This window comes from Cygnus olor, chromosome 1 (genome assembly GCF_009769625.2).
Source record: "Cygnus olor isolate bCygOlo1 chromosome 1, bCygOlo1.pri.v2, whole genome shotgun sequence".
Lineage (NCBI taxonomy): Eukaryota > Metazoa > Chordata > Aves > Anseriformes > Anatidae > Cygnus > Cygnus olor.
The window spans coordinates 138,264,248-138,288,920 of NC_049169.1; the positions used below are offsets into that span (position 1 = coordinate 138,264,248).

Here is a 24,673-nt window from a genome sequence, read left to right on the forward strand (position 1 = left end):
GGATCAATGAGAGGATGTTGTTAGCTATCTTAAAGTAGTTTATTGTGGACCTCTGTATAATAAAGTTGTAACAAGGTCGGTTCACAAGTTACTTGAGCAGTTTCTGCTAGACATGTTCTAGTGAATTTTTGTAAAACTAGCGTTCATGATCTACAATTTTCTCATTCGCTTTTTGTACGGAAGTGTAGCATACATGGTTTAATCTTAAACACGTGCTTCCTGTGGAGAAGAAATATATGAGAAGTAACAATATGTTTGATCTACTGATACGACTTACTCTGGCTCCAGAATAAGTCCTCTGGTGCACTGGTATTACATGGTTTTGGTTAAAATAATGTTTTTGTTTCAAGAGGATGGAGCAGCTGCCTCTCCTGACATAGGAGATATGTCTCCTGAAGGACCTCAGCCTCCCATGATACTTTTACAGCAACTTTTGACAGCTGCTACCCAACCATCACCTGTGAAAGCAATATTTGACAAACAAGAGCTTGAGGTAGAGTCTGTCTTTTCTCCTAAAATTAACTTAATAAATAACCCTTTCTAAATCACATTCCTATTGAAACTTGTTAAGCTATATGTTAAAAAGTGGCACCGGGCCCTTTTTAGTAAATAATGTTTAATTTCAGACGCACACATAAACTATACTAAGTATGCTTGTTTTACTTAGACTAAAAAGTTTGTTCTCATTTAGGCTGCTGCTTTGGCAGTATGCCAGTATCTGGCGGTAGAGTCTACACATCCTTCAACTCCAGTGTTTGAAGACTGTAGCTCTAGTGAGGCTACAACACCCATCACAGTGCAGCATATCCGGCCCACGAAAGTGAAGAAACGCAAGCAATCTCCAATTCCACCCCTTCCCATTGTAGTTCAACTTATGGAAATGGGATTTCCTAGGAAAAACATTGAATTTGCACTAAAATCTCTGTCTGGAACCTCTGGAAGCGCTTCTGGGTTGCCAGGTATTTCATTTAGTTAATTTAATGATGTTAGAAGGAAATTTTGCTAACTGATTAAATGCTACTTAACAAGGGAGCAACTGTTTTCTGTTTGGATTCAATCCTAAGAATGCTAGAGAATCCCTCAGTAACAGACTACATTTGTTTTCTGTATTAGGAGTGGAAGCCCTGGTTGGCTGGTTGTTGGATCACCCTGATGTTCAAATTACTGATCTCTCTGATGCTGATACTATCTCCGATGAATATTCAGATGAGGAAATAACAGAGGAGGTCGAAGAAGCTGAAGCTGCTTGCCCTGTGGTAAGTACCAGGTTACTAAAAAGTAAGTAATGCTAGCTGACTGTAAATTGTGATTCTTTCCTTTTATGAACTTGGTTAGAGTTCAGGAACATTGTGCTGTCCCAGGCTTTCAAGACTAAAAGAAGACCACATTGGCCATAAGTTTCTAAAATATACCATAAAAGATCTCAAGAATAATCTGTAAATGTATGTATGAGTAGCACAGAAGGAGGAGTGGAATGCAGGTTTATCTTTCACTATCAGTAACTCTAGGTATCCCCTGTAGTTAGTCTCAGTTTCATGTAAACTAGTCTGTGCTATAGAGTAGTATTTGTAAAGGACTCCTTTGGTTTATTTTTTTCTTCCTTTGGCTGAAAATAAAAGTAAAATGTTAGCAATAAAGCATAACTAATGAATTAGTGAATAAATGGCAAAAAGATGCCAGTGAAATAACTTACCTTTTCCTTATAACAACTGTTTTCAGTTATTGGCAAAAAAAAAAAAAAAAAAACCTTTTGAGTGTGACGGCTTTAACGTAACACACGTTTTTCTAAACATTCATATTATATCAGGAATCCAGTAATTCTCAATCTTTTAAAAAATACATCTTGAAAGGAATGATATTGCATCTCTTGTCGGCTTGTTTTTGAAAGGGAACACTTAAAATCTGATTCTATTATATAACAACAACAAAAAAAGTAATGTAGTCTAAGTAAGAGACTACTATTCACACACTTTGTTTTTTGGCTCTGCAAACATACAGCCTAAGGAGTGGAGTGTGAATGTGTATGTGTAAGGCTAAGTAGATTACTCACAAATGCTTTTTGCACTAATACTCTGGCAAGCAGATTTCATACAAGCAACTTACGGATTTTTTTCCACAGATCTTGAAAATTTACAGCTTGGCAAGTCATTCTGGAAACTAAGCTTTGAAGTAGATCATAAACGCTAGTCATATAAAGAGTTGACTCGTTGAAGATTTTTCCCATTTTGGCATGTAACTTAGATATGATACTGTTTTTTTATTGGATTATCTTCATTTTCTGCTAACAATTCTATTTGTCTGAATTTTAAAACAAATTTGTAACTGTTATATGTTTACCTTGGATTTTTTTTCCAGTCAAATGGTGCTGTTGTAACAGAGAGTCAGACCTATAAGAAGCGAGCTGATTTCTTAAGTAATGATGATTATGCTGTGTATGTGAGAGAGAATATTCAGGTAAGCATGGTGATGAAAGCTATATGGAAAATACTTTACTTCTGGTACAAACATCTCTGCAGAGCTCTGGCATTTTATTTTTCTTTTTCTGTAGGTGGGAATGATGGTTAGGTGCTGCAGAACCTATGAGGAGGTTTGTGAAGGAGATGTTGGCAAAGTTATTAAATTGGATAGAGATGGCTTGCATGACCTCAATGTACAGTGTGATTGGCAGCAAAAAGGAGGTACTTACTGGGTCAGATATATCCATGTCGAGCTTTTAGGTAAGTTCATTTATAACCTTTTTAATAAAAAGCCTGAATGATATGCTAAGGGAGATTAATTTTGGGGGTGGAAAAAAGTACTTACTGTGCATTTATTCTTGCAACTGCTAGGTTTCCCACCACAGAGTTCTGCCTCTCATATCAAGATAGGTGACAAAGTGCGAGTGAAAACCTCTGTTACCACACCCAAATACAAATGGGGATCTGTTACTCACCGGAGTGTGGGAGTTGTCAAAGGTAATGTATATTCAAACTGGAGCATGGGAGATAAAATTGGAAACCACACAGACTTTCTGCAGTGTTTAAGGACAGAATATTTTAGACACGCTTAGAAATCACACTGTTGTGATTTCTCTCTTATGGATGATAAGAATAGAATGTATGTGATGTCTGTGATGGGTTTAGGGACATACACTCTGAGGCTACCCCTTTTTTGAGCTCCTGCATTCACATCTAGTAAAGATCTTAAGAATCTGTGCATCTTCCTGCACTGTTGTAGTTCTCACGTATGCTTTGTGTGGATGAACCACAAAGGTTTATCCTTATGGTTTCCCTTTAAGAAGTAAATGTGACTTGAAGACTCTGTATGAAAGTGAGGTCAAAGTGAGGTACACTAATGAGAACCTGTAATTGATATTACAGAAGTAATCTGTATACATCGATTTTTTAAAGAGGTACAGATTTGGTCATTTCATTTATGCTTACAAATACTCTCTCCCTTCATAATACAGAGTCAAGAAATTTAAATATATTTTTAATCTATATTCTATTTAAACATATAATCTATTTATAGAAATCTTTAGTACTCCCTTTCCCTCTGCCCCTTCCCAAACTATCTGACTAGGTTAATATATAGTTCCATTAAAACAAAAAATTGCTTATGAAAGTGACTTCTGTTTTTTTTTCTGGTCTGATGTTGACTGTAGCACTGGACTCTGCTTCGTTTCATAGAGATTTGTAACACATTTTATTTTCTGTATGTTTTTGTCACAGCTTTTAGTGCCAATGGAAAAGATGTCATTGTAGACTTTCCTCAGCAATCTCACTGGACAGGATTATTGTCAGAAATGGAACTGGTCCCCAGTATTCATCCTGGAGTCACGTGAGTGATGAATTATGTCTTGCTTAACGTATATAGTTTATTATTTGGCCTTATTGTCTTGATGCCATTATCTTGACTGCTGGTACAATTAGCTTCTGTAATGAAAACTGCTAGAAGTGTATTTATATTTTCTCCTTTTGTGAAATCAGGTGTGATGGCTGTCAGATGTTTCCTATCAATGGGCCTAGGTTCAAATGCAGAAACTGTGATGATTTTGACTTTTGTGAAACCTGTTTTAAAACCAGGAAGCATAATACCCGACATACCTTTGGCAGAATAAATGAACCAGGTAAGTTTCAGAATCCACATCTTCCAAGATTTACTCAAAATGCAATGAATTTGTTGTAAAAAGTTTTAAACATCAGCATTATATCATAATGAAATTAATGGTTGGACTCACCCTCTAGACAACAAAACATTTTAACACATCACAGTGCTGTAGCAATTGCTTGTGGTGAACTATGCCAAAATGCCAACTCTTAAGCTTTTGTTGTACTGTTAAATAAGTTTAAAAAAGGCTGTCTGACAACTAACTGTTTGTTAGAACTGACTTATTAGCTACACCAAGAGCCAAAATGGTGTCATTCTTTAATCATCCTGCCTTTTGCTGTGAGTTTGAATGTAGGTGAGTAGACCCTCATGACAGCAGGTAAAACTTGAAATACCTCATCTAAGATTCATTTTTAGACTTCTATTGCCCTGTAATAGTGTTGCCTAGCAATGTGTGATGGCTGTTGCCTCACTTCCTCCATGATTTGGAGACTCTGGATAATTTATAAGAATGGCCTGTTACAAGCAAGGGAGACCTTTTGAAAGACTCATCAGAATTTTTTACTTTCTAAGACAAGAACAGTTGAAACCATTTTAACTCCAAAACTTTTGGGTTTTGCATCATTATTAATATCTGAAACCGGCTTTTATTTCTTTTCTCCACACCCATCTAAAAATCAGTCTGATATCTAGCTTTTTGCAAGGCGATGCTGGCTTTTAGATTAAACACATAGCCAGCCTGATTAGTTTGGAAAATAAATAAAACTTATTCCCTACTAGAGATCTTGAACATGCATTGTATTTATATCATGGTCTCTTGAAAGGGCAAGAAAGACTTCCCATTAAGAAATCAGTTAGCATGGTTGTGTATTGGTAATCCTGCCCATTGCACTGGCTGTAGGCTAGAGAAGTTCTAATAATATTTTTGTCAGGCTTACTAGAAGCTACAAACATCAGTAAAGGGCTTGTGCGAGGAGGAAAACCGCAGCTCTCTAACCTTTCTCGTTCTTGACTAAGGTACAGAATTTTTGAGTGATGAAACTTAGATGCATATTCTCCTGTAAAGGATTTCTCTCGAGGGTTGGCTGAGTATTTTTCACGTTCTGTGGTGGTGTACAAAACTCACGTGCTGTGGGCACTTTGATTCATATTTCAAAAGGAAGGAACATTTTCAGAATTACTCTTAGTGTTTTACATTCCTAGAGATATTAGAGCAATTTTCCTTAATTTTTTAATAATCATTTTTTACGAATTCATGGATGGTTTCTTGGTACAAATCAATCCTAAGAATAGAAGGTGTGACATCCCAAATGACAGGCATGAGAACTTGTCATCAGATAGAGTACTTGGAACTCATAAAAAGGAATAAATTTCAAGCTATGCCCTTTAAACATGAATAATATTACCATATATATGTGGCATGCTTTCTTTGTGCTTATGTGTTGCGTCTTCTACTTTTAGACCACATGTCTGAAGTCTTTAATTTCTTCTATTTTTTTTCTTTTCTTTCACGTTGCTTATGGATTTATTTAAAATAATTTTCCCTGAGAGGTACATGCTTAAAGTTTCATTTAACCACGCAGGTCAGTCTCCAGTGTTTTGCGGGCGTTCTGGAAAACAGCTGAAGAGACGGCATAGTAGCCAGCGGGGAATGTTACTGGATGATTGGTCAAGAATAGTTAAGAATTTGAACGTCTCATCCTCTGTGAATCAGGCTTCGCGGCTTATTGATGGTAGTGAGCAGTGCTGGCAGTCTTCTGGATCACAAGGAAAGGTAACTTGAAACCCTAGCTGGTTTATTCTGGCATCCTTTCTTCTCAAGAGGGCAACTGTTTACCTTACTTTGCTAATAGATTTGTTTGTTACCTTCATGTAAGATAGAGAAGTAGTAAAAACAAAGTACAAAGCTGTGTTTCTTCATAGTAAGTGTGCCTATTTTTAAAGCTGTGCTTCATCATTATAATTATTTCTTGTAAATTATAAAGGACTTTTGTGAGTATTGAGATACAGGGTAATTATTTTATTCTGTAGTTGGTCATATGATTACAGTAGCCTTTTCAGTGTAGTAACTAACATTTTTTATCATATTGATTATATTTTATTTAAGTGAGTTTATTGCAAGAGAAAAAGCATCAATGTTTCTACTAAATAAAACTCTTCTGGCTACTTCTCACTTGTGCTCCTTCTTAGTCTATGGTTTTATTGGCCCACAGTGCTACTTTGTGGCCAGTCTAGGCTTCATTTGCATCTAGGCTTCTTTCAAAGATTTATGGTGTCCCATTTCTTGACCACCAAGGGCATTGTGTTTTCTCAGTCTTCTTGATGGTGTTGCTCTTGAGTGAAATCAATTGCTTGCTGCGACTGTTTCTCTTTCCCTGGGGGTTGGACTGCCCAGATTCCACGCGTTGCAGATGTTGTATACCATTGGAGAATGTTTTCTCACTCTTTATTGAAAAACACATTTACTCTTCTTAAGTCATACAGTGATTCTGCGAATACCATCTGAAAATTATTTTTTTTCTTTGCCTTAGCACTGGATTCGCTTGGAGATTTTTCCAGATGTTCTTGTTCACAGACTAAAGATGGTAGTGGACCCTGCAGACAGCAGTTACATGCCCTCTTTAGTTGTAGTTTCAGGTATGTGAATGCACTCTGAGAAACTTGAAAAATACATTTTTGTACATCCAACAGTAGGTATTTATCTGGTTTCAGTCAGTGTAGTCATCTATTCAACACGTGTAGTGCCTGTTTGTGACACAAACTCCTTATTTTAATGTGTTTTTCTTTCAATGTTTTGTTTTCTAGGGGGGAATTCCTTAAATAACCTTATAGAGCTGAAGACAATCAACATAAATCCTACAGATACCACAGTGCCTCTTCTCAGTGATTGTACTGAAGTAAGTGAACTTTGTGTTCAGAGAATTATTCCTGTATGCAACTGAAAAATATTTTGTTGCAAGAGATGGATCAAAAGAACTGCTGTTATTATTAAAGCATGGTATTTTACTTTTCCTCTCTATGAGAAGCATTTCTGGCAGTTGTAAAGTTAACTATTCTGTTAAGTTTTACTGTAACCACAGCGCAACTCTGTAATAGCTTTAGCAGTCATATATCTTAGTTTTTTTGTGATGTAAATCAATATACTTATAAACCAAGGTGGCCTCCCAATAAACTTAAATCTGGGAATCACTTTGGTGGGTGATTTTATTTTGCATGGTAGTTCTGATCATTTTCAGTAACAACAAGAAGGAATGAGTACTGATTTTTTTAGATTGGAAGTGAAATCATTAAACTAATGAGGCCACATGTTTATCTTAGAGTACAAATTATTTAGTGCTGAAAAGCCAAATAATTGAAATTACAAATTCATTTAGTTAATGGTTACAAAAATCAAGCAAAAGTTCTAAGTCTTTCCTAAGTTTTGTAAAGCTATATAGGATGCAAAAGATGGCAATTTATTTTTCTTCTTCTTAGTATCACAGGTATATTGAGATTGCAATCAAGCAGTGCCGGAGCTCTGGAATTGATTGCAAAATACATGGCCTCAGCATACTGGGACGTATACGTGCAGAGGATGAGGATTTGGCTGCAGTCCCTTTCCTTGCTTCTGATAATGAGGAAGAAGATGATGATAAAGCTAACACTGGGAGGTAGGTAACTGTAGGTGGGGAGGGGGGAATTATAAAGAGACTTATTTCCTGAATGGAATATATAGATGCTTACTTGTAAGCAGTGCATCTTAATTAGACTGAATAGCAGAAAAAGAAATCAGTATCTTTGTCAGAATTGTAGTAGGTAGGTCATTCGTTGAATAAATGCATTGTTTAAGATTATCACACTGGTAGGGTGGTAGCATTTTGTACAACTCATGCTCCTTCTCAACCTGGAGTTGAAATCCTAGCTGAAAACTTGATGTATTCATACTTCATATTGTAGCATGTATATATTTACCATTGCTCGTGAGAATATACATTCTTTTTTTTTTTGATTTTTATTTTTCATAGCCACCTCTCAACTGTGATGATACAGTTTGGATACTGAAACTGTTCTGATATGCAAAATTGGTAGATAAATAAGTGCATATGTTATAGCATGGCGGTTGCTTAAACTGACTTTTTTTTTCCTAAATATGCCCAGTCTCGTTAGAAAGAAGGCATCTGGGCTGGAATCGGCAGCTACAATAAGGACCAAAGTTTTTGTTTGGGGACTGAATGACAAAGATCAGTTGGGAGGACTAAAGGGTTCTAAGGTATGTTTGTGATTTTAACACTTTATTGTGAAATAGAAGCAGCAAAAATAAAATGTGCAAGTCTCACACAACTCAAATTTAATTTGAACGTAATCAGAATTTTCAAGTTTATTACCAGTATCTATCACGGGTAGATTTTCCTGGGTTTTTGATGTTTAGAAGTGTAGATGTATGCTAGATGGAAATATTGGAGCAAATATGCATTTTGGTTGTTACTCTGAAATCTAGTTTTCTTTTAGTAGCCACTTAACTATTTGGTTTAGTTGATAAACTAGTTGTCTTAAAATTCTGTAATGCACTCTCTATATTTTGTTCCTTTTGAGTTTGCTTACATTAAGTGTAGATAATAGTGAAATTTTCTATGCATTACCTGTAAGCAGAGCTGGTTCACTAATCAGAAAAAGAAGTTGAATGCTAATCTTTTCATTAGTGTAACCTGATTACATTTTAGTGCATTTGAAAGGAAATTCAGGTCTGTATGCAACTGTTTATACATAATTTTTGATACGATGCAATATGGGAGATACATGGTGAGTATTGAATCAGTCTGAGTTTTTAATCTTAGGAGTATGCTAAGGGCATTAAGTTCAGTTCTAAAAAAAGTGTAAAAGTGTTGTGTACAGGCTAGACCCATGGGCCAAGGCCAGTTGTATGAGGTTCCACGAGGCTATGGGCTGGGTTCTGCACTTGGGGCACAACAACCCCATGCAATGCTACAGGCTGGGGGAAGAGTTGGCTGGAAAGCTTCCTCGTGGAAATGGACCTGGGGGTATTGGTCGATAGCTGTCAGAATGTGAGCCAGCAGTGTGCTCAGGTGGCCAAGAAGGCCAACATCAGTCCTGGCTTGTATCAGAAATAGCATGGCCAGCAGGACTCTAGGGAAGTGATTGTCCCTCTGGATTCAGCTCTGGTGAGGCCGCACTTCAAGTACTGTCTTGAGCTTTGGGCCCCTCACTACAAGAAGGACATCCAGGTGCTCGAGCGAGTCCAGAGAAGGGCAACGAAGCTTTCGAGGGGTCTGGAGAACAAGTCTTACGAGGAGCAATTGAGGGAACTTGGGTCCTTTTGCCTGGAGAAAAGGAGGCTTAGGGGAGACTTGGTCATTCTCTACAACTACCTTAAGGAGGTTGTAGCGGGGTAGGGACTGGTCTCTTCTCATAAGCAAGAAGAAACAGGATGAGAAGAAATGGCCTCAAGTTGCGCCAGGGGAGGTTTAGGTTGGATATTAGGAAAAATTCTTCACTGAAAGGGTTGTGAGGCATCAGAACAGGCCCTGAGGGAAGTAGTTGAGTCACCATCCCTGGAGGTCTTCAATAAAAGTGTAGATGTGGTGCTTAGGATTTAGTGGTAGACTTGGCAGTGCTAGGTTAAAGGTTGAATTAGATTATTTTAGAGGTCTTTTCCAACATAAATTATTCTATGATTCTGTGATACTATGTTCTCAGTCTTGTATTGGTGCATAAAGTCATCAGGGCTTACATGCAGAAATGTGGGTTTCAGATGATCGTTGCTTCTGACACGGTGAAGGCAGAATTATGTCTCTGACTAAAGTGTTTTTCTGCTTATAGAAAAGGGGAGAAAATGGGATTTAAATGGGAGATGTGAGGGGAAGAAAAAAAACAAATATGTACATAAACGTGAACTAAATCTGTGAAGATTAAACTTCTTTAGGTAGAAAAATGTGAACTTACTTTAATACTTGTTAAGACCTCAAAGATAGTATTATTAAATGAATAAATTGATTCATCAGGACAGTGGTGTCAATACTAGTTTACAAATAGCCTTCAAAGTTTTTTTCCATATATACTGCAATAAAGAACTCTGCTGGGAACTCTGTTTCTTTAGCTGCATAAAAGTAAATAACTGATATTTACCTTTGTTATAAAAGGGGATATGCCAGGTTTGAATGTGTTAATTTAAAACACTTGAAAAGGGAAAAGGGATTAGTATTAGTATCTATTTATAAATATTCAGCTTGATCACAGACTTTTTTGTAGCAATGAGGAATCTAGGTTGCTTGTTTTTTCTCTTCTTGAGTTGATCTCTAACCTGGATTGCTGAAGTGTTTTGCTACTGAAAAACTTAGTTGTGCTCCTGTTCCTGTATGCTGATTAGAAGTGTGTTGGTTAACTTGTGTTGGTTTCAACTGGGCTTATTTTTTTATTTTTTTTATTTTTTTGCCTTTCTTCAGAACTGAGTTGGATTTTCTCAAGAAAACTATACTAAAAAAAATCCTTGTTTTTATCCCATTTCATTTTCTCTCAGGCTTTGTGTTTATCATGGTTTCAGTATTGTGTGCCTTTTCTTGGTTTCTGTCTTTCGCCTGATGTGTATTAACAGATGTGTGAACCGTCTGAATAATACAGAGAATTTTCATGTATCTTAAATGTAGCTGTCAGATTAAGTGGATGATCATTTAAGAACAGCTCTTCTATTAAAAGCATAGAACTTTAAAATGTATTGTAATAATTTCTATTTCCTGTCTTCTCTAGATAAAGGTTCCTTCCTTTTCTGAAACCCTGTCTGCCTTGAATGTTGTACAAGTAGCTGGAGGGTCCAAAAGCCTTTTTGCAGGTAATACAAGTTTAAAATACTTATTGGGTATTTAAGAGCAGAAATAAATTTCCAGTTTCAAAACATTAACAGTATTACAAACTGTTTTTTTTCCCTATTTTAGTGACTGTAGAGGGTAAAGTATATGCCTGTGGAGAAGCTACAAATGGAAGGTTGGGTTTAGGAATATCTAGTGGAACTGTGCCTATTCCTCGCCAGATTACAGCTCTCAGTAACTATGTTGTAAAGAAGGTGGCTGTTCACTCAGGTACTGGCTATTGCTATGCTTACATACATAAACAGAACGTATTAAGCCTAAAAATAGAAGTTGTTTCGCAGTTTCTTGGGTGCTGTGATGCCCCAGCATATTTCATTTTATTTTTTTATTTTTAATAAGTAGAGAGTGTTAAATTCTGCAAGTCTTATGGTAAAATCTGAATTTTGAACATACCCAAATTCTTAATTGCTGGAAAAGTTTATGCAGTCTGATCCAGAGAAAGTATTTTCATTTTTTTTTGAATACTGCTAAATAGTGTGTTTGATACTGTTTTTTATTTTCCTTGCAGCATTGAAAATAACAAATTAAGTGATTATTTTTTTTCTTTTTAATGTGCCAAGAAGTCTACATTCACAATTGTTTTGTGTTTTAAATTAAATCATACAAAAGCTGCTTAGAATGTGACTAACATGTGTTGGGTAGAAAGGCTCATACAAATAAGTTGTAGAAACAAAGCAGTATCAAATTTCTGAGATTTTTGCTAGACCTCTGCCTGCTTCAATGTTTAAATTTGTGTTTACTTTCAGGTGGCCGGCATGCTATGGCATTAACTGTTGATGGAAAGATATTTTCATGGGGTGAAGGAGATGATGGAAAACTTGGTCACTTCAGTCGAATGTAAGGATACCAATTTTATCTGTGTTTCAGTGAGAGAGAGCATTGCTATTGCGTGTCATAGCACAACTAACCACCACCTTTGACATTTACAGGGTTCTTAATGTAATAGGAATAAAAAATTGTGTCCAAAAAGACTTTCTCAGCAGAGTATGACAACTTACAGTGCAGAATTTGTAGCAGTTTGTCATTTAATAAGGAAGCATTCAATTAATTTTAATTTAATACTTGGAAATAATATATTCAGTAGAAAAGTCTTTATTAGTATTTTTGAAAGTTATTGGTGAAAAAGTATACTTCTGGACATGAAGTTTTTGGTTAGTGTTATGAGGTAAGGATTACTGATCTAGCCTGATGTGTAAAACTGTAGTGGTTTTACATTCCTGAGCTGTGACAGTCTGCAAGTCTGCAACTATTTTGTAGCCCTATTCTTAGACTTCTAATCACAAACTTTTTAGTCAGAAATAGGTTTCTTACTTTTCGGTAGAAGACAGTTCAGTTGTCCACATGACAATGGTAAGGAAAATTTAAATTTGTCAGGATTGTATGCGACATGGAACAAAGTTTTGAAAGAAAAAGGACATAGACATAAGCAATGGAGAAATCTTTGTTTATCATTCTGGTATATTCTGAAATGTTGCTCAGAATACATCGAAAACGACAGTGCTCAACTCAGATGTTTAATATATGATGACACACAAATATTCTTGAGGGGGTATCAGTCAAGTCTATAAAAACGGAAGTCCAGATTAGAGCAGTATTATTTCATTGTTCAACTGCCTCATGTTTTCTGTGATGTATTCACAGAGACTTGGAATTCTTACCATGGGCGTTTGTTGGGAGCTAACTTTCCAAAAGCCATGTGTGTGTTTATAAAACATGAATACTGGCTCTGATACAGTCAATATTAGAAAACCCTCTTGAGTTGAAACTCTTCCCTAAATTCAAAGTATATTGTTGTGATGCGAATAGTAAATGTTTCTAGTACTCTTACAGAAGCCTGACAATAAATTCCAGTTCTGGTTTCTCTCTTATTAACAAGCAAAATTGGGATGGAAACGTCATCTTTTAATCTTATGGTCTGCTCTGTGTCATCAGGGTGGAGAAATAATTACACCGAACAAATTGCTCAACCTTGGGTAATGATAGGTTATCAGTTTTCACTTTATCTTCTTTTTAATTGATTCATCATTTTGGTATTTTAGTTTTGTCACCGAAGTTTTGCAGTGTACATGCTTAAAAGAATTAAAATCAAAACAAAACCATTGGAGTACCTTAAAACAGTATAAATATAAAATGTATGGTGCTACTACAGGATAAATCTTGGAATCTTAAGTTGCATTTTATTTTATCTTCAGGTTACTGTTAGTTTTACTCAAATATTTTTTGAGGTTATAGAGCTTGATGTACTGTTTAACTCTTCCACAAGTGATGCAATGGTGTACTCTTTACTCACTATCTTTAGGAACTGTGATAAGCCCAGACTGATAGAAGCATTGAAAACCAAACGCATCCGCGATATTGCTTGTGGCAGTTCCCACAGTGCTGCCATTACGTCTAGTGGTGAACTGTATACATGGGGTCTTGGAGAATATGGAAGGCTAGGACATGGAGATAATACTACACAGCTGAAACCTAAGATGGTAAAGTAAATGTTTCTCATCTCTGATGAAATGCGAGTGTTTGTTTAGTAACTGATAAAAGTAAAGCAAAGCCAAAACTGTAAAAGCAGTATGAAGACATCATTTTGGAGCGATCTGATCAGGTTTTGGTGCACATACCTCTAATAAGATGCAAGGTATTTCAGAAAGACCAAGAATCACAGAATGATTTGGACTGGAAGAGACGTTAAAGATCATATAATTCAAACCCCCCTGCTGTGGGCAGAGGCTCCTTGCTCAAAGCCCCATCCAACCTGGTCCTGAACACCTTCAGGGACGGGGCATCCACAGCTTCTCTGGACAACCTGTTCCAGTGCCTCACCACCCTCTGAGTGAAGGATGTCCTCCTAATATCTCATCTAAACCTACCCTCTTTTAGTTTAAAGCCATTACCCCTTGTCCTATCACTCTACTGCCCGACAAAGAGTCCCTCCCAGCTTTCCTGTAGGCCCCCTTTAGGTACTGGAAAGCCACTGTATGATCTCCCTGTAGCCTTCTCTTCTCCAGGCTGAACAACCTGATCCAGTTTCTCTGGCTTTGTCTTGGAAAATGATTCAGAGCAGCTCGTGCTGTTCTGAACATTCGTGTCATGCATCTGCTTTGACACATAGCTGGAAGTTACTGTTGTCACTGAGCAGTGTTGGATATTGACTAAGCAGGGCTTGATTAAAGCTTTCCTAAATAGCATGCTCAGGCTGGACATAAAGAACAAGATTAATTGTAAGAGCTTGAAAATGTTTGTAAAAGTTTTAAAATACAATGAATCTCTTTGAAACATCTTTTTTTTTTTTTTTTTTTTTTGTGTTTTGTAGGTTAAAGTGCTCCTTGGCCACAGAGTAATTCAGGTTGCTTGTGGAAGCAGAGATGCTCAGACCCTCGCTTTGACAGATGAAGGTAGGAATGTCTTGTTCCAGAAGCTTTCTGGCACGTAGGAATACTGTGATCATTGTTTGACCTGCAGTTTGGTGTTTGTTAGGTTTGGTGTTTTCTTGGGGTGATGGTGATTTTGGAAAACTGGGCCGAGGAGGAAGTGAAGGATGCAACATTCCTCAGAACATTGAAAGACTAAACGGCCAAGGCGTTTGTCAGATTGAGTGTGGTGCACAGTTCTCGTTGGCACTGACCAAGTCAGGAGTGGTATGGACGTGGTACGTTAAATATGCTGGAAAATATTAACAAAGCAATTGCTAAGTATGTGTTGTATTTACTGCTCTTTGTTCATCTTAACCCCATCTGTGCCTTATCCGTGTGCTGACTTCGTCTTTTAGATTGGAATCTCTTTGCGACAAGCTCCGATCTATTCAGTTACTGTCTTGTAGCATGCTGAGTTGTCTGTTGTACTTTGTTAGGATGCCTGGGTCTCACTGAATTAGTGGAGGAAGCGGAAGGTCATTCCCTCTTAGGAACAATGAAGCATGCAAAGAAATGTTAATTTTAGACTTTGGAGCAGACTGGGAAAAAGAGAATATGAGAATTGTAGCATGGAGTATGTAGCCTACAGTTAAAATAGAATAAGGATATAATAAAGTAAGGAAATAAGAGTAACAGTACTGAGAGATGGAAAGGACTGTGTTGGAAGCACATGGGACATCGCAGAGTTCATTGCTGCTCAGAAAGCCGCTGAGTTGTCAGTAACGATCCTTTTTCTTTTTCTTCTCTTTATCTGTTGACTTCTGCTTTGTTATGAACACAAACCTGGCTTTTTAAGTTTATAAACCTTTTGTAAAATTTTTGAGTTTCCTGAGTGGCAGATGAACCTCAGAGCCCTACCCATCTCAAGGTCTTACCCCATCTTTGTGTAATAAGGCCGTGACCTGTTTGATGTATATCAAAGCCAAGAAGATGTAAAATGATAATTTTTGTTTTATATATCAGCAATTGATGAATAATACATAGAGAAATCCACAAAACTTCTATTTTTATAAGTTGCTTCTCTTCTTAAAAGGGAGAAATGCTTTTAGGAGAGTTGTCATTTCTGAGTGGCTACTGGAAGCTGTATTTATCTCTCTCACTTTTCCCCTTATTTTAAGTTACTGCAGTGACAAAAGGAGTAAGAGGAAAGGGAATTTGGCAGTCTTTAAGAATGCTTTGCAGAGTTCTTGTTCATTCTCTCCTTTCCCCTCTTTGTCTTAACACTGTTACTTTTAGTCGTAAAATCTACAGCTATTTGTGACATTTCATGACAGGATTACAGTGGGATTTTTTGTCTTTCTGCTGTGCATGTCTGTACTTTAGGATGACTGAATTCCTTCTCTTTTTTCTTATCTTCATGAGTTTGTATCGATTTGAGGGCAAAATCCTAACTTCTGTGTTGTGCCTTTAGGTAGGCAATAATACACTGGAGGTGAATGTGATGTACAGTAACATCTTTTGTTGAGAAATTGGTATTGGTAGTACTGAGCTGCAGAACTGAGTGAATGGTTACTAAAAACACAGTGGAAGAAGTCTGTTTTCTTCGTCTTCACTGACATTATTAGAGAGTTTTTAAGGTGTTTGTTACTTTTTGTCTAAGGTAATGTTTTTAGTGCAGTTTTAGCTTCTGTATGACAATTTTACAAGACTAGATAAACTATGGAGGCTTGAGAACCTATATTGAGGCTTGCAGTAGTGTGAAAAATGTCAGTTCTGCCAATATGGTAGTTTTTGTATTTTTTTTTTTTCAAGTGAGTCAACTTGGTAAATGGTCTGTTATTTTTAGGTGCATCTTCAATAGTATAAGCTCGTCCAAACAGACTTAACAAATGAATTTTGTAAGTATACAACTGCAGCTGCAATATATACAAAAAGTAGTCATAAATGATGCCTGTTCTATACTGAGGTGAAAAGAAATGGGGTCTTAGTATTAGAGTTATATTTTGTATCCTTTGTATATGTGTACATATACATGTGATGAGCATATATCATTTACCCAATGATAACTGAGGAGTATTGATTTTGGCAACTGCATTGACAAAGGAATGTGCAAACAGTGTAATTGTCCTTTTATTTTTCTATCTGTTTTAGGGGTAAGGGAGATTACTTCAGGCTAGGCCACGGTACTGATGTGCATGTCAGAAAGCCGCAAGTAGTGGAAGGATTGAGGGGTAAAAAGATCGTGCACGTGGCAGTAGGTGCGCTCCATTGTCTAGCCGTTACTGACACTGGACAGGTATGCTTCCCCTTATCCTTGATCCAGAAAGAAATAAACTGTTGAAGAAGAGCATCATATAATAGCATCATAATAGCATATAATAGCATCAGTGCTGATTAAATAGAAGAAAATTTTCTCACTATATTTATTTGCTTTTTAAAGTCCTGAATAAATATAAGCATTTATTATAACTTAAAATACATTACCCTCCATATTACCGTTGGACTTCAAGTGTTGCTTTAGTAGTTTTTGCTGTATTTTCTTAGTTTGTGGATTATCTACATGATCTGTTTCTTGCTTCTCACTCTAAAAATGAAGCAGTAGTCATAATATTTGGATAGCTGCTTCTGCTGTGATCCAGCATTGTCATTATCATAGTATTGATTGAGATCTCCAGTGTAATTAATATGCAACTAATTCTTTTAATTTAATTGTTCGCTGTGAACATTGAATAATTTATGTATCAACTGATGATTTATGAATCTGCAGCAATTTTTGAATCACCTGATAAAGGACTGCTTTCATTTTTTAAATGTATGGTAGTTCCTGCATTATTTAAAAATAAAAAAATAAGTCATGGCAATAAGTTCTATAAATTATCTTGGGTTAATAATACAAATCACTAAAATTTATCTGCAGAAATTTTAAAGAAAACAATTAAATGAGGCAATCAGTGAGACAAAGTAATAAATAAAAATGTTTATTGGCAGGTTTACGCTTGGGGTGACAATGACCATGGGCAGCAAGGCAATGGAACGACTACAGTCAATAGAAAGCCCACTCTTGTACAGGGCTTGGAAGGCCAGAAAATCACCCGGGTTGCTTGTGGATCTTCCCACAGTGTAGCTTGGACAACAGTGGATGTAGCTACACCATCTGTTCATGAACCAGTACTTTTCCAGACAGCGAGGGACCCTTTAGGTGCTTCTTATCTTGGTTCGTATTCGTCGCCTTATGTTTTCTTTATGCCACTGCAGAGTTGGTTGTGTGTTTGTGGTTTAACAGTTGATAGAAGAGTGCAAAAAGAAAAGTGTCTTTAAAAAAAAAAAAGACAAAAAGAGGAGAAAAATGAACAAAAAACATTCCTGCCCTAAAAAACAAACCCTCTTCTTGAAAATGGAAGTTATAAAGGGCTTGTTCAGAAGTAACATTAGTTTGAATGTTTGTTGTTCTTCAGGCAATTAAAATGCAGCAAACTTTATCAAATGCCCCAAAGTCTTTGTCTTTATTCTGGGACAGAGTTTTATGAAGATAGTAGTAGATGGATGCTACCGTAATATTGGTCTTCTTACATTATCTTTTGCTTAAATTCTGTGCTACTGTTACTTTTTTTTTTCCTAAAGTAGGTGACTAAGAATTAGGGAGGCAAGAAAGCGATGTTTTTGTGCTGAATATAAAAGGGCCAGTATTTTGCTAATTAATTTCTTTCAAAACAAGGGTATTTAAAACAAGATCAAAAACTACATAATAGAATATTTGTTTAGAATTGCAAGGGTACCTAATAAATATTAATGTTGGGGAAATTTCTGTTTAAGAAAAACTTGTTTTAGATTCCAATAGAGAAAATATTTATCTGTATTACCCTATTGTTCGTGACTAAGTAACAAGGTGGAACACTTCATTTTATGAAAAGCAGTTGCTGAAAAGCCTCAGTATTGACTTTAATATTGCAGCTGTAGGAACCGCAGTTTAAAAATTTCCTGTAGACTTAGATTTACAGTCACCTTTACTGTGTGACAGAGCCCTGGCACAGGCTGCCCAGAGAGGCTGTGGGGTCTCCTCCTTGGGGATCTCCAAAAGCCGCCTGGAGATGGGCCTGGGCAGCCTGCGCTGGGTGGCCCTGCTGGGGCAGGGCTTGGGCCTGGTGGCCTCCAGAGGGCCCTGACAGCCTCAGCCACACTGTGATATGTGATCTTTAATGATTTACCAAGAAATTAAATAAAGTATAAAAAATGCTTGCTTTCTCTTTTTTCTCCTTAATTCAGGTGTTCCTTCAGATGCAGATTCTTCTGCTGCCAGTAACAAAATCAGTGGTGCAAACAGTTCGAAGCCGAATCGCCCTTCCCTTGCTAAGATTCTCCTGTCGCTTGATGGGAATGTTGCCAAACAGCAGGCACTATCTCATATTCTGATGGCGTTACAAATTATGTATGCCAGGTAGGCATTCAGGTGTTCTTGTGTCTTAAGCAGTGAACGATATAGCTTGCTTTCTTTTAGTGCCTGTTGAGTCAAATACAAATGGTTTTACCAATTCGGAATCCTCAGGATGGGGCCAAGCTTCATTGAAATTATCTTTTGATGTTCCTGTTAGCTTTATGATGTTATGGTTTCTTCAGAATGAGAAACTTCCAGTACCTGGGGAAAAACAATTGTTTATTCAAGAATGCTCAAGTAAACCATGTAAAAGGAGCATAACTAAACTGTGATAGATGAAGTGGAAGAAGCAGTGGGGGACAGGGTGAAAAGAATAATAAAACTTTACTGTGCCCTCCTTGTTGGTAGAGAAGAGAGTATTTGTGCTAAAATTTATGAACAGGAACTTACGTAAAATAGTGTGGCCTTAAGAAACAGCATTTAACCATCTGACTCGAAGGATGGAGATAAACTACTCTGTAAATTCCAGAGCCTGGAAACCTTTGGTTATTTTATTTAGACAGGCTAATATTTTTTTTCTAGTTCAACAAGGGAGTATAATTAGGTTTATGTTCATCTGTCTTAAATGATTTCAGGGATGCAGTTGTTGGAGCATTGATGCCTGCAAGTATGATTGCACCAGTAGAATGTCCCTCTTCATCGCCAGCCCCCCCATCAGATGCTACGTCTACAGGGAGCCCTGCAAATGGAGATGAATGCATGCTTGTAGGAGATATAGAAGAGAGGCTGAGCCCAAATCCATGGCAGGACAGGAGAGGGGAGGTAGTATCAAATGAATTTTCAAACATCATTTAACAGTAAAGCTGAAAAATGCTGCCCAGTATTTAGTCTGATAGTAGCAGAGATTAAACAATTCTTTTGTACTATGATCTCTGGAGTGAGTATGCTGTGTGTGTCAGATTTGGAAAAACTAAGATTTTAGACTGAAATCAATTGAGAACTTTGAGAATGTAGTATGTCATTAAAAGGCAAGTATGATTTTTTTTATAGTATTTGAAAGTTGATTTTAAAATATTAATTATTTGACCAGATATCAACGTAACTTTACAGGAGTGATCATTAAAAAAAAAAAAGTCTGGATTAGGGGAATCTTCAAGAATTACTTAATGAAACATAACTCGTAAATTTATATTAATGAATGTAGACAGGAGAGCTTGAATGAAATTTTACTCTCTTGATGCCCAACTGCTAATAGAAGCAGAAAAAAGGAAAAGCTTGCTACTGAAGATCTTTCTTTCCCAGGCTTTTAACATGCAGTGCTTGGGGTTGTCTTCTGCACTGCAGACTCTTCTGCAGGCACTCATGCTTTATCATGTTTTTGTAGCAGCTGGCATTTGCAGGGGTCAGGGCTGGTTTGCCATGACAAGAATATAAAATAGAATCCAGAAAAACAGGGAGTGAATCTGTTGTATTTGAATTTATGTCTGTTTTTGAATTGCTGCTGACTTTGAACATAAACCCTTCAAACAAATAATTAGACTCCTAAAGGATTTACAGTATCTTATTGCAGCCTTTGTTACTTACTGTTCATTTTGGCTAGGTTGTTTCTTCAGAAGATGCTGTGACGCCATCTGCTGTAACTCCCTCAGCTGCTGCTGCCTCTTCCCGTCCTTTCATTCCAGTCACAGATGATCCTGGAGCTGCCAGTATTATTGCAGAAACCATGACAAAAACCAAAGAAGTAATGTTGTCAATGCCTTTCTTATTAAGTCCTTTATTATTATTATTATTATTATTATTATTATTATTATTATTATTATTATATAATTTATTAATTAAGTCCTTTCAGTGTTTTTATTGAGCACTTGTGCTGTTTTAGTACTTTTAGTTATTCTATATATGACTGCATTTTTGAAGTATATTAAAAGACAGTAATTATTATTACTTCCTTTTCCAAAGCTGAACAAGGTTAGTTTTAGGAGAGCATTTCCACGTGAGAAACAGGTTTAACAGTAGACTAATTCTGGGCCCATGTAAACCCAGTATTACAAATTGTCTTAAAGTACCTTCAGACTTCTTCAGACAAATTACTGCGTTTAGATTCGGTGAGATGCCTCTTTCATCTTTGCACTGTCAATCTTTCTGCAATCTTTGTTTTGTAGGACGTAGAAAGCCAAAGTAAAGTATCTGGCCCGGAACCTCAGTACTTGGATGAATTTACTAGTCTCTTAGTACCAGATGACACGCGAGTCATGGTTGACCTGCTAAAGCTTGCTGTGTCCAACCGAGCAGGTGAAAAGGGAAGAGATGTTCTCTCAGCTGTTCTGTCTGGCATGGGCACAGCTTACCCACAGGTCAGGTTTTGTTTATCTTGCATTTTAACTGTCCTTTTTATTCTTAGCTTACTAGAAATTTTTCTTGTATTGTATGTAGTCTTGTATTGTAAATGTAGTTTGATTTACTGAGAAGCTTATTGAGCATGAAAATTAGAGTTGGACTTCATGTATGTGAGCCTCAATGATTTTAATGGAAATACTATATGAACATATATATTTGCAATACATATCAGTATATTTCCTTGGTTTGTCATGCTGGCAAACCATGAAGCTGAATTAACCAAACCCTATTTGATGAATCTCCAGAATGTTAGTTTAAAAAGTTTTATGTTGGTTTTGTTTTACACTTAACTGTATTTCTCAAATTTGTGCAGTCATTATTGCTAGCTAAAACGTCAGTGTTAAGAATATATAGTTCTTGATTTTTAAGGTTTATATTTGATGCACTGAAGCTTATAACTATTTACAAAGTATCCATGGGTGTGGGTTTCCTTGGGACAGCTAAGAGACAATTAATAGATGTTCTAACCCTGGATGCTAACAGCTATACAAAAGAATAGGACAAATCATAAATATTTTATATAATGTCTGCTAGTAGGAATGAACTGAAAGTTGTTTAACATTTTTCAGCTTTACCCTTGAAATATTTTTCTAATGAGTATGATGAGTTTGTTTTAAGATCTTTATATGATGTAGTTCATTTATGGCTTTGCACTGCTTTAAAGACTGCTTTGAAATGTTGGAAATGATGCAAAGCTGGTGCTTGTGTTCCTTTTTTAAACTTGGCTTCACTACCCAAAAAGGTAAATAATGATTCTGATAAGGATCATATATTGAATTCAGAGTTTTTTAAAATAAATGGTATAAATGACAAGACAGCTACACTTAAAAAAATAAAATAAAATAGGGTATATCTGTCCTAGTAAACCAGGATTGTGTGAGACCCTAACTGATGTGATTAGTGTAGGAGTAATAAAGTGGCATTTCTGGAACTGTTAATTTTTTTCAAGTTTTTAAATTCCTTATTATGATCAGCTATATGTATACCCCTGTTCTGGATTTGAGATAGTTATTCCCCTCCCACCCCAATGAAATGCACAGTATATATGCACTAACATATCACCATTTTTCCTTCTAGCATTAATAGTGAGTGGCTAAACAACTTTTTTCTTTCCTCCAGAGTCAGAATTTTTATTTGAAACTGCTCTTTAAAAATGAGTCTTGTTCTCTCTAAATTATATATTTTAATGTTACATTTTGGTTAAAAGATTACATCTTTCACTAATCTCTTGGCCTATGATTTAGTTATGCTTTAGTTTATTTTTTCTGTGAGGGAAAAATATTATTTATTCTGGCGTTTACTTATAAGAGAATTATGGTGTTTGGCTTCTAGTTTTAAAAGTTTTCAAGCTTTAGTGAGGAAAATGTTTTTTTTTTTTTTTTTTTAAATTCAGGAAGAAGGGTAGTTGGCTTTAGATTTCTTGGGCTAACCATACATACTTTTTGTAAGCTTGATTTGAGGTTTGTCTTTTTTTTTATTAGGTTGCTGATATGTTGTTGGAGCTATGTGTTACTGAGTTAGAAGATGTGGCAACTGATTCACAAAGTGGTCGTCTTTCATCGCAACCAGTTGTGGTAGAAAGCAGCCATCCATATACTGATGATACATCTTCTAGTGGCACAGTTAAGATACCAGGTATAGAATTCCTAGAGTTATGTTACTAAAATTCGGTTACTTGCAAGCCTACATGCATAAATTTTTCCTCCGCTTACAAAAATGTGTGTAGAACTTTTCATATAGAATCATAGAACAGCTTGGGTTGGAAGGGGGCCTTAAAGACCATCTAGTTCCAACCCCTCTGCCATGGACAGAGATGCCACCCACTAGATCAGGTTGCCCAGGGCCTCATCCAACCTGGCCTCAAACACCTCCAGAGATGGGGCATCCACAGCCTCTCTAGGCAACTTGTTCAGTGCCTCACCACCCTCTGAGTGAAGAATTTCTTCCCGACCTCTAATCTGAAGTTAGGAAGTTTAGTTTAAAACCATTACCCCTTGTCCTATCGTTGTCTGCCTGAGCAAAAAGTTGCTCTCCATCTTTTTATAAGCCCCCTTTAAGTATTGAAAAACTGCAATGAGGTCACCCTGGAGCCTTCTCTTCTGTAAGCTGAACATCCCTAGCCCTCTCAGCCTTTCTTACTAGGAGAGGTGCTCCAGCCCTCTGATCAACTTCATAGCTCTCCTCTAGACCCATTCTACCAGATCAACATTACAATACAAACAACAATACATACAAAGATACAAAAGTATTACTTTTAAAGTAATACTATGTATCCTGTTGCTATAATAAAATATTTCTTAAAACACTCGTATACTGCATGAACATCTCAGTCCTGTGAAATATACGTTTACTCAAGTTTGGTTTCTCTGTCTGTGACTGAGTTCTGTACACCATTTCTCTGCAGCTATATATTACTGCTATTTTCCGTTCAGTTACAAAGCTGAGAATGACCTGAGTTGTTTTCAGGGTCAGTAACTGAACCTGTCTTTCAGAAGAACTGAACTGTCTTTCAGCCTTGATCACTAGGAAATACTTTTTTCCTTTCTATGCTGTATTTTCATTTAGTGCTTCCTTCAGTATGTTATCTGGTACTTAATTCTCTATTGCCTGTATCTTTTGATATTTGTCTTAACTGTAAATACTCTTTTTTTTTTTTTTTTTTTGCTACGGCAACTTCAGTTGGGAATGTTCTGAATATAATCTTCTCTCCTAGCTCAATTCACATGAGCTCTCTACGATGTAAGTCTTTCAAAGAGAAGATGTTAGACAAACAATGTCATTAAACCAAAGCAAGTCCACGTTCTCATTTTTATTAATGAGCACTGTGGCTTCCAAACATTTGCATTTGATTTCATGTGGATTTCTAAAATACTGCATTTTTTTGTGGTATTGATTGCTCTGTAGAAGTGTGTAAATTCTTTGTTGCTGTTTAGGTGCTGAGGGACTGAGAGTAGAATTTGATCGCCAGTGTTCTACAGAGCGGCGTCATGATCCACTCACCATCATGGATGGTGTCAACAGAATTGTTTCCGTCCGATCAGGTGCTTTTCAAAAGTGTCTTGTGTGATTTGCTGTTAAACACTGAATTAAATGTACCGCCGTGACTTACTCCTTGTCAGGGATATACCAATAACAAAGAGGAAAAACTATGTAAATTGATATTCTATTTTAAACTAAAAAAAAACCCAACCACTGTATGATCTACATACAGACATGAAAGATTGCTTTTCCGAAGAGCAGTTAGAGTGTAAAAAATTAATTACTAGCACCCATGGCACCATATGTGAATTTCTGTATAATCAAAGCATATTTTAACAAATTGGAAAAACAATTGTGAAATGATACTCCTTAGCTAGGTTTTGTCTCTTTCAAGTAATAATTATAGAAATTTGAGCTTTTTTACAGTCAAGACAAATGCTCTTCTGTTGTTGAATGCCCAAAATACAGTCTAGGCTCTCTCTTTCTGTTTCCTGCTCTGATCTATTTAACTAACACTACATAAAATCTTCACATCTTTTATCATATTATCTGTAATTTCATTTTAAAGCGCTGTTGATTTTTCAGGAGATGATGGAGGAATATTTTTAATCTCATCAAATTTTACATTG

At 36.5% G+C, this 24,673-nt stretch overlaps 1 protein-coding gene across 4 annotated transcripts in view; it reads left to right on the forward strand.

Moving 5' to 3' along the window:
• HERC2 (HECT and RLD domain containing E3 ubiquitin protein ligase 2) overlaps positions 1-24,673 on the forward strand; it is a 115,026-nt gene that overhangs the window by 61,384 nt on the left and 28,969 nt on the right. For 3 of the 4 annotated variants that reach the window (XM_040535518.1, XM_040535524.1, XM_040535509.1), the window contains exons 45-71: positions 351-493; positions 692-959; positions 1,114-1,256; positions 2,356-2,454; positions 2,549-2,717; positions 2,829-2,954; positions 3,711-3,819; positions 3,969-4,108; positions 5,673-5,863; positions 6,621-6,726; positions 6,895-6,986; positions 7,564-7,739; positions 8,227-8,338; positions 10,831-10,912; positions 11,016-11,159; positions 11,696-11,786; positions 13,249-13,426; positions 14,257-14,338; positions 14,421-14,592; positions 16,448-16,592; positions 17,285-17,510; positions 18,560-18,731; positions 19,304-19,490; positions 20,269-20,409; positions 20,831-21,022; positions 22,547-22,700; positions 23,999-24,106. In XM_040535518.1, the coding sequence (XP_040391452.1) occupies positions 351-493; positions 692-959; positions 1,114-1,256; positions 2,356-2,454; positions 2,549-2,717; positions 2,829-2,954; positions 3,711-3,819; positions 3,969-4,108; positions 5,673-5,863; positions 6,621-6,726; positions 6,895-6,986; positions 7,564-7,739; positions 8,227-8,338; positions 10,831-10,912; positions 11,016-11,159; positions 11,696-11,786; positions 13,249-13,426; positions 14,257-14,338; positions 14,421-14,592; positions 16,448-16,592; positions 17,285-17,510; positions 18,560-18,731; positions 19,304-19,490; positions 20,269-20,409; positions 20,831-21,022; positions 22,547-22,700; positions 23,999-24,106 (3,948 nt within the window). The remainder of the gene's footprint in view (positions 1-350; positions 494-691; positions 960-1,113; positions 1,257-2,355; positions 2,455-2,548; positions 2,718-2,828; positions 2,955-3,710; positions 3,820-3,968; positions 4,109-5,672; positions 5,864-6,620; positions 6,727-6,894; positions 6,987-7,563; positions 7,740-8,226; positions 8,339-10,830; positions 10,913-11,015; positions 11,160-11,695; positions 11,787-13,248; positions 13,427-14,256; positions 14,339-14,420; positions 14,593-16,447; positions 16,593-17,284; positions 17,511-18,559; positions 18,732-19,303; positions 19,491-20,268; positions 20,410-20,830; positions 21,023-22,546; positions 22,701-23,998; positions 24,107-24,673) is intronic. The other variant, XM_040535499.1, reaches the window with a different exon arrangement.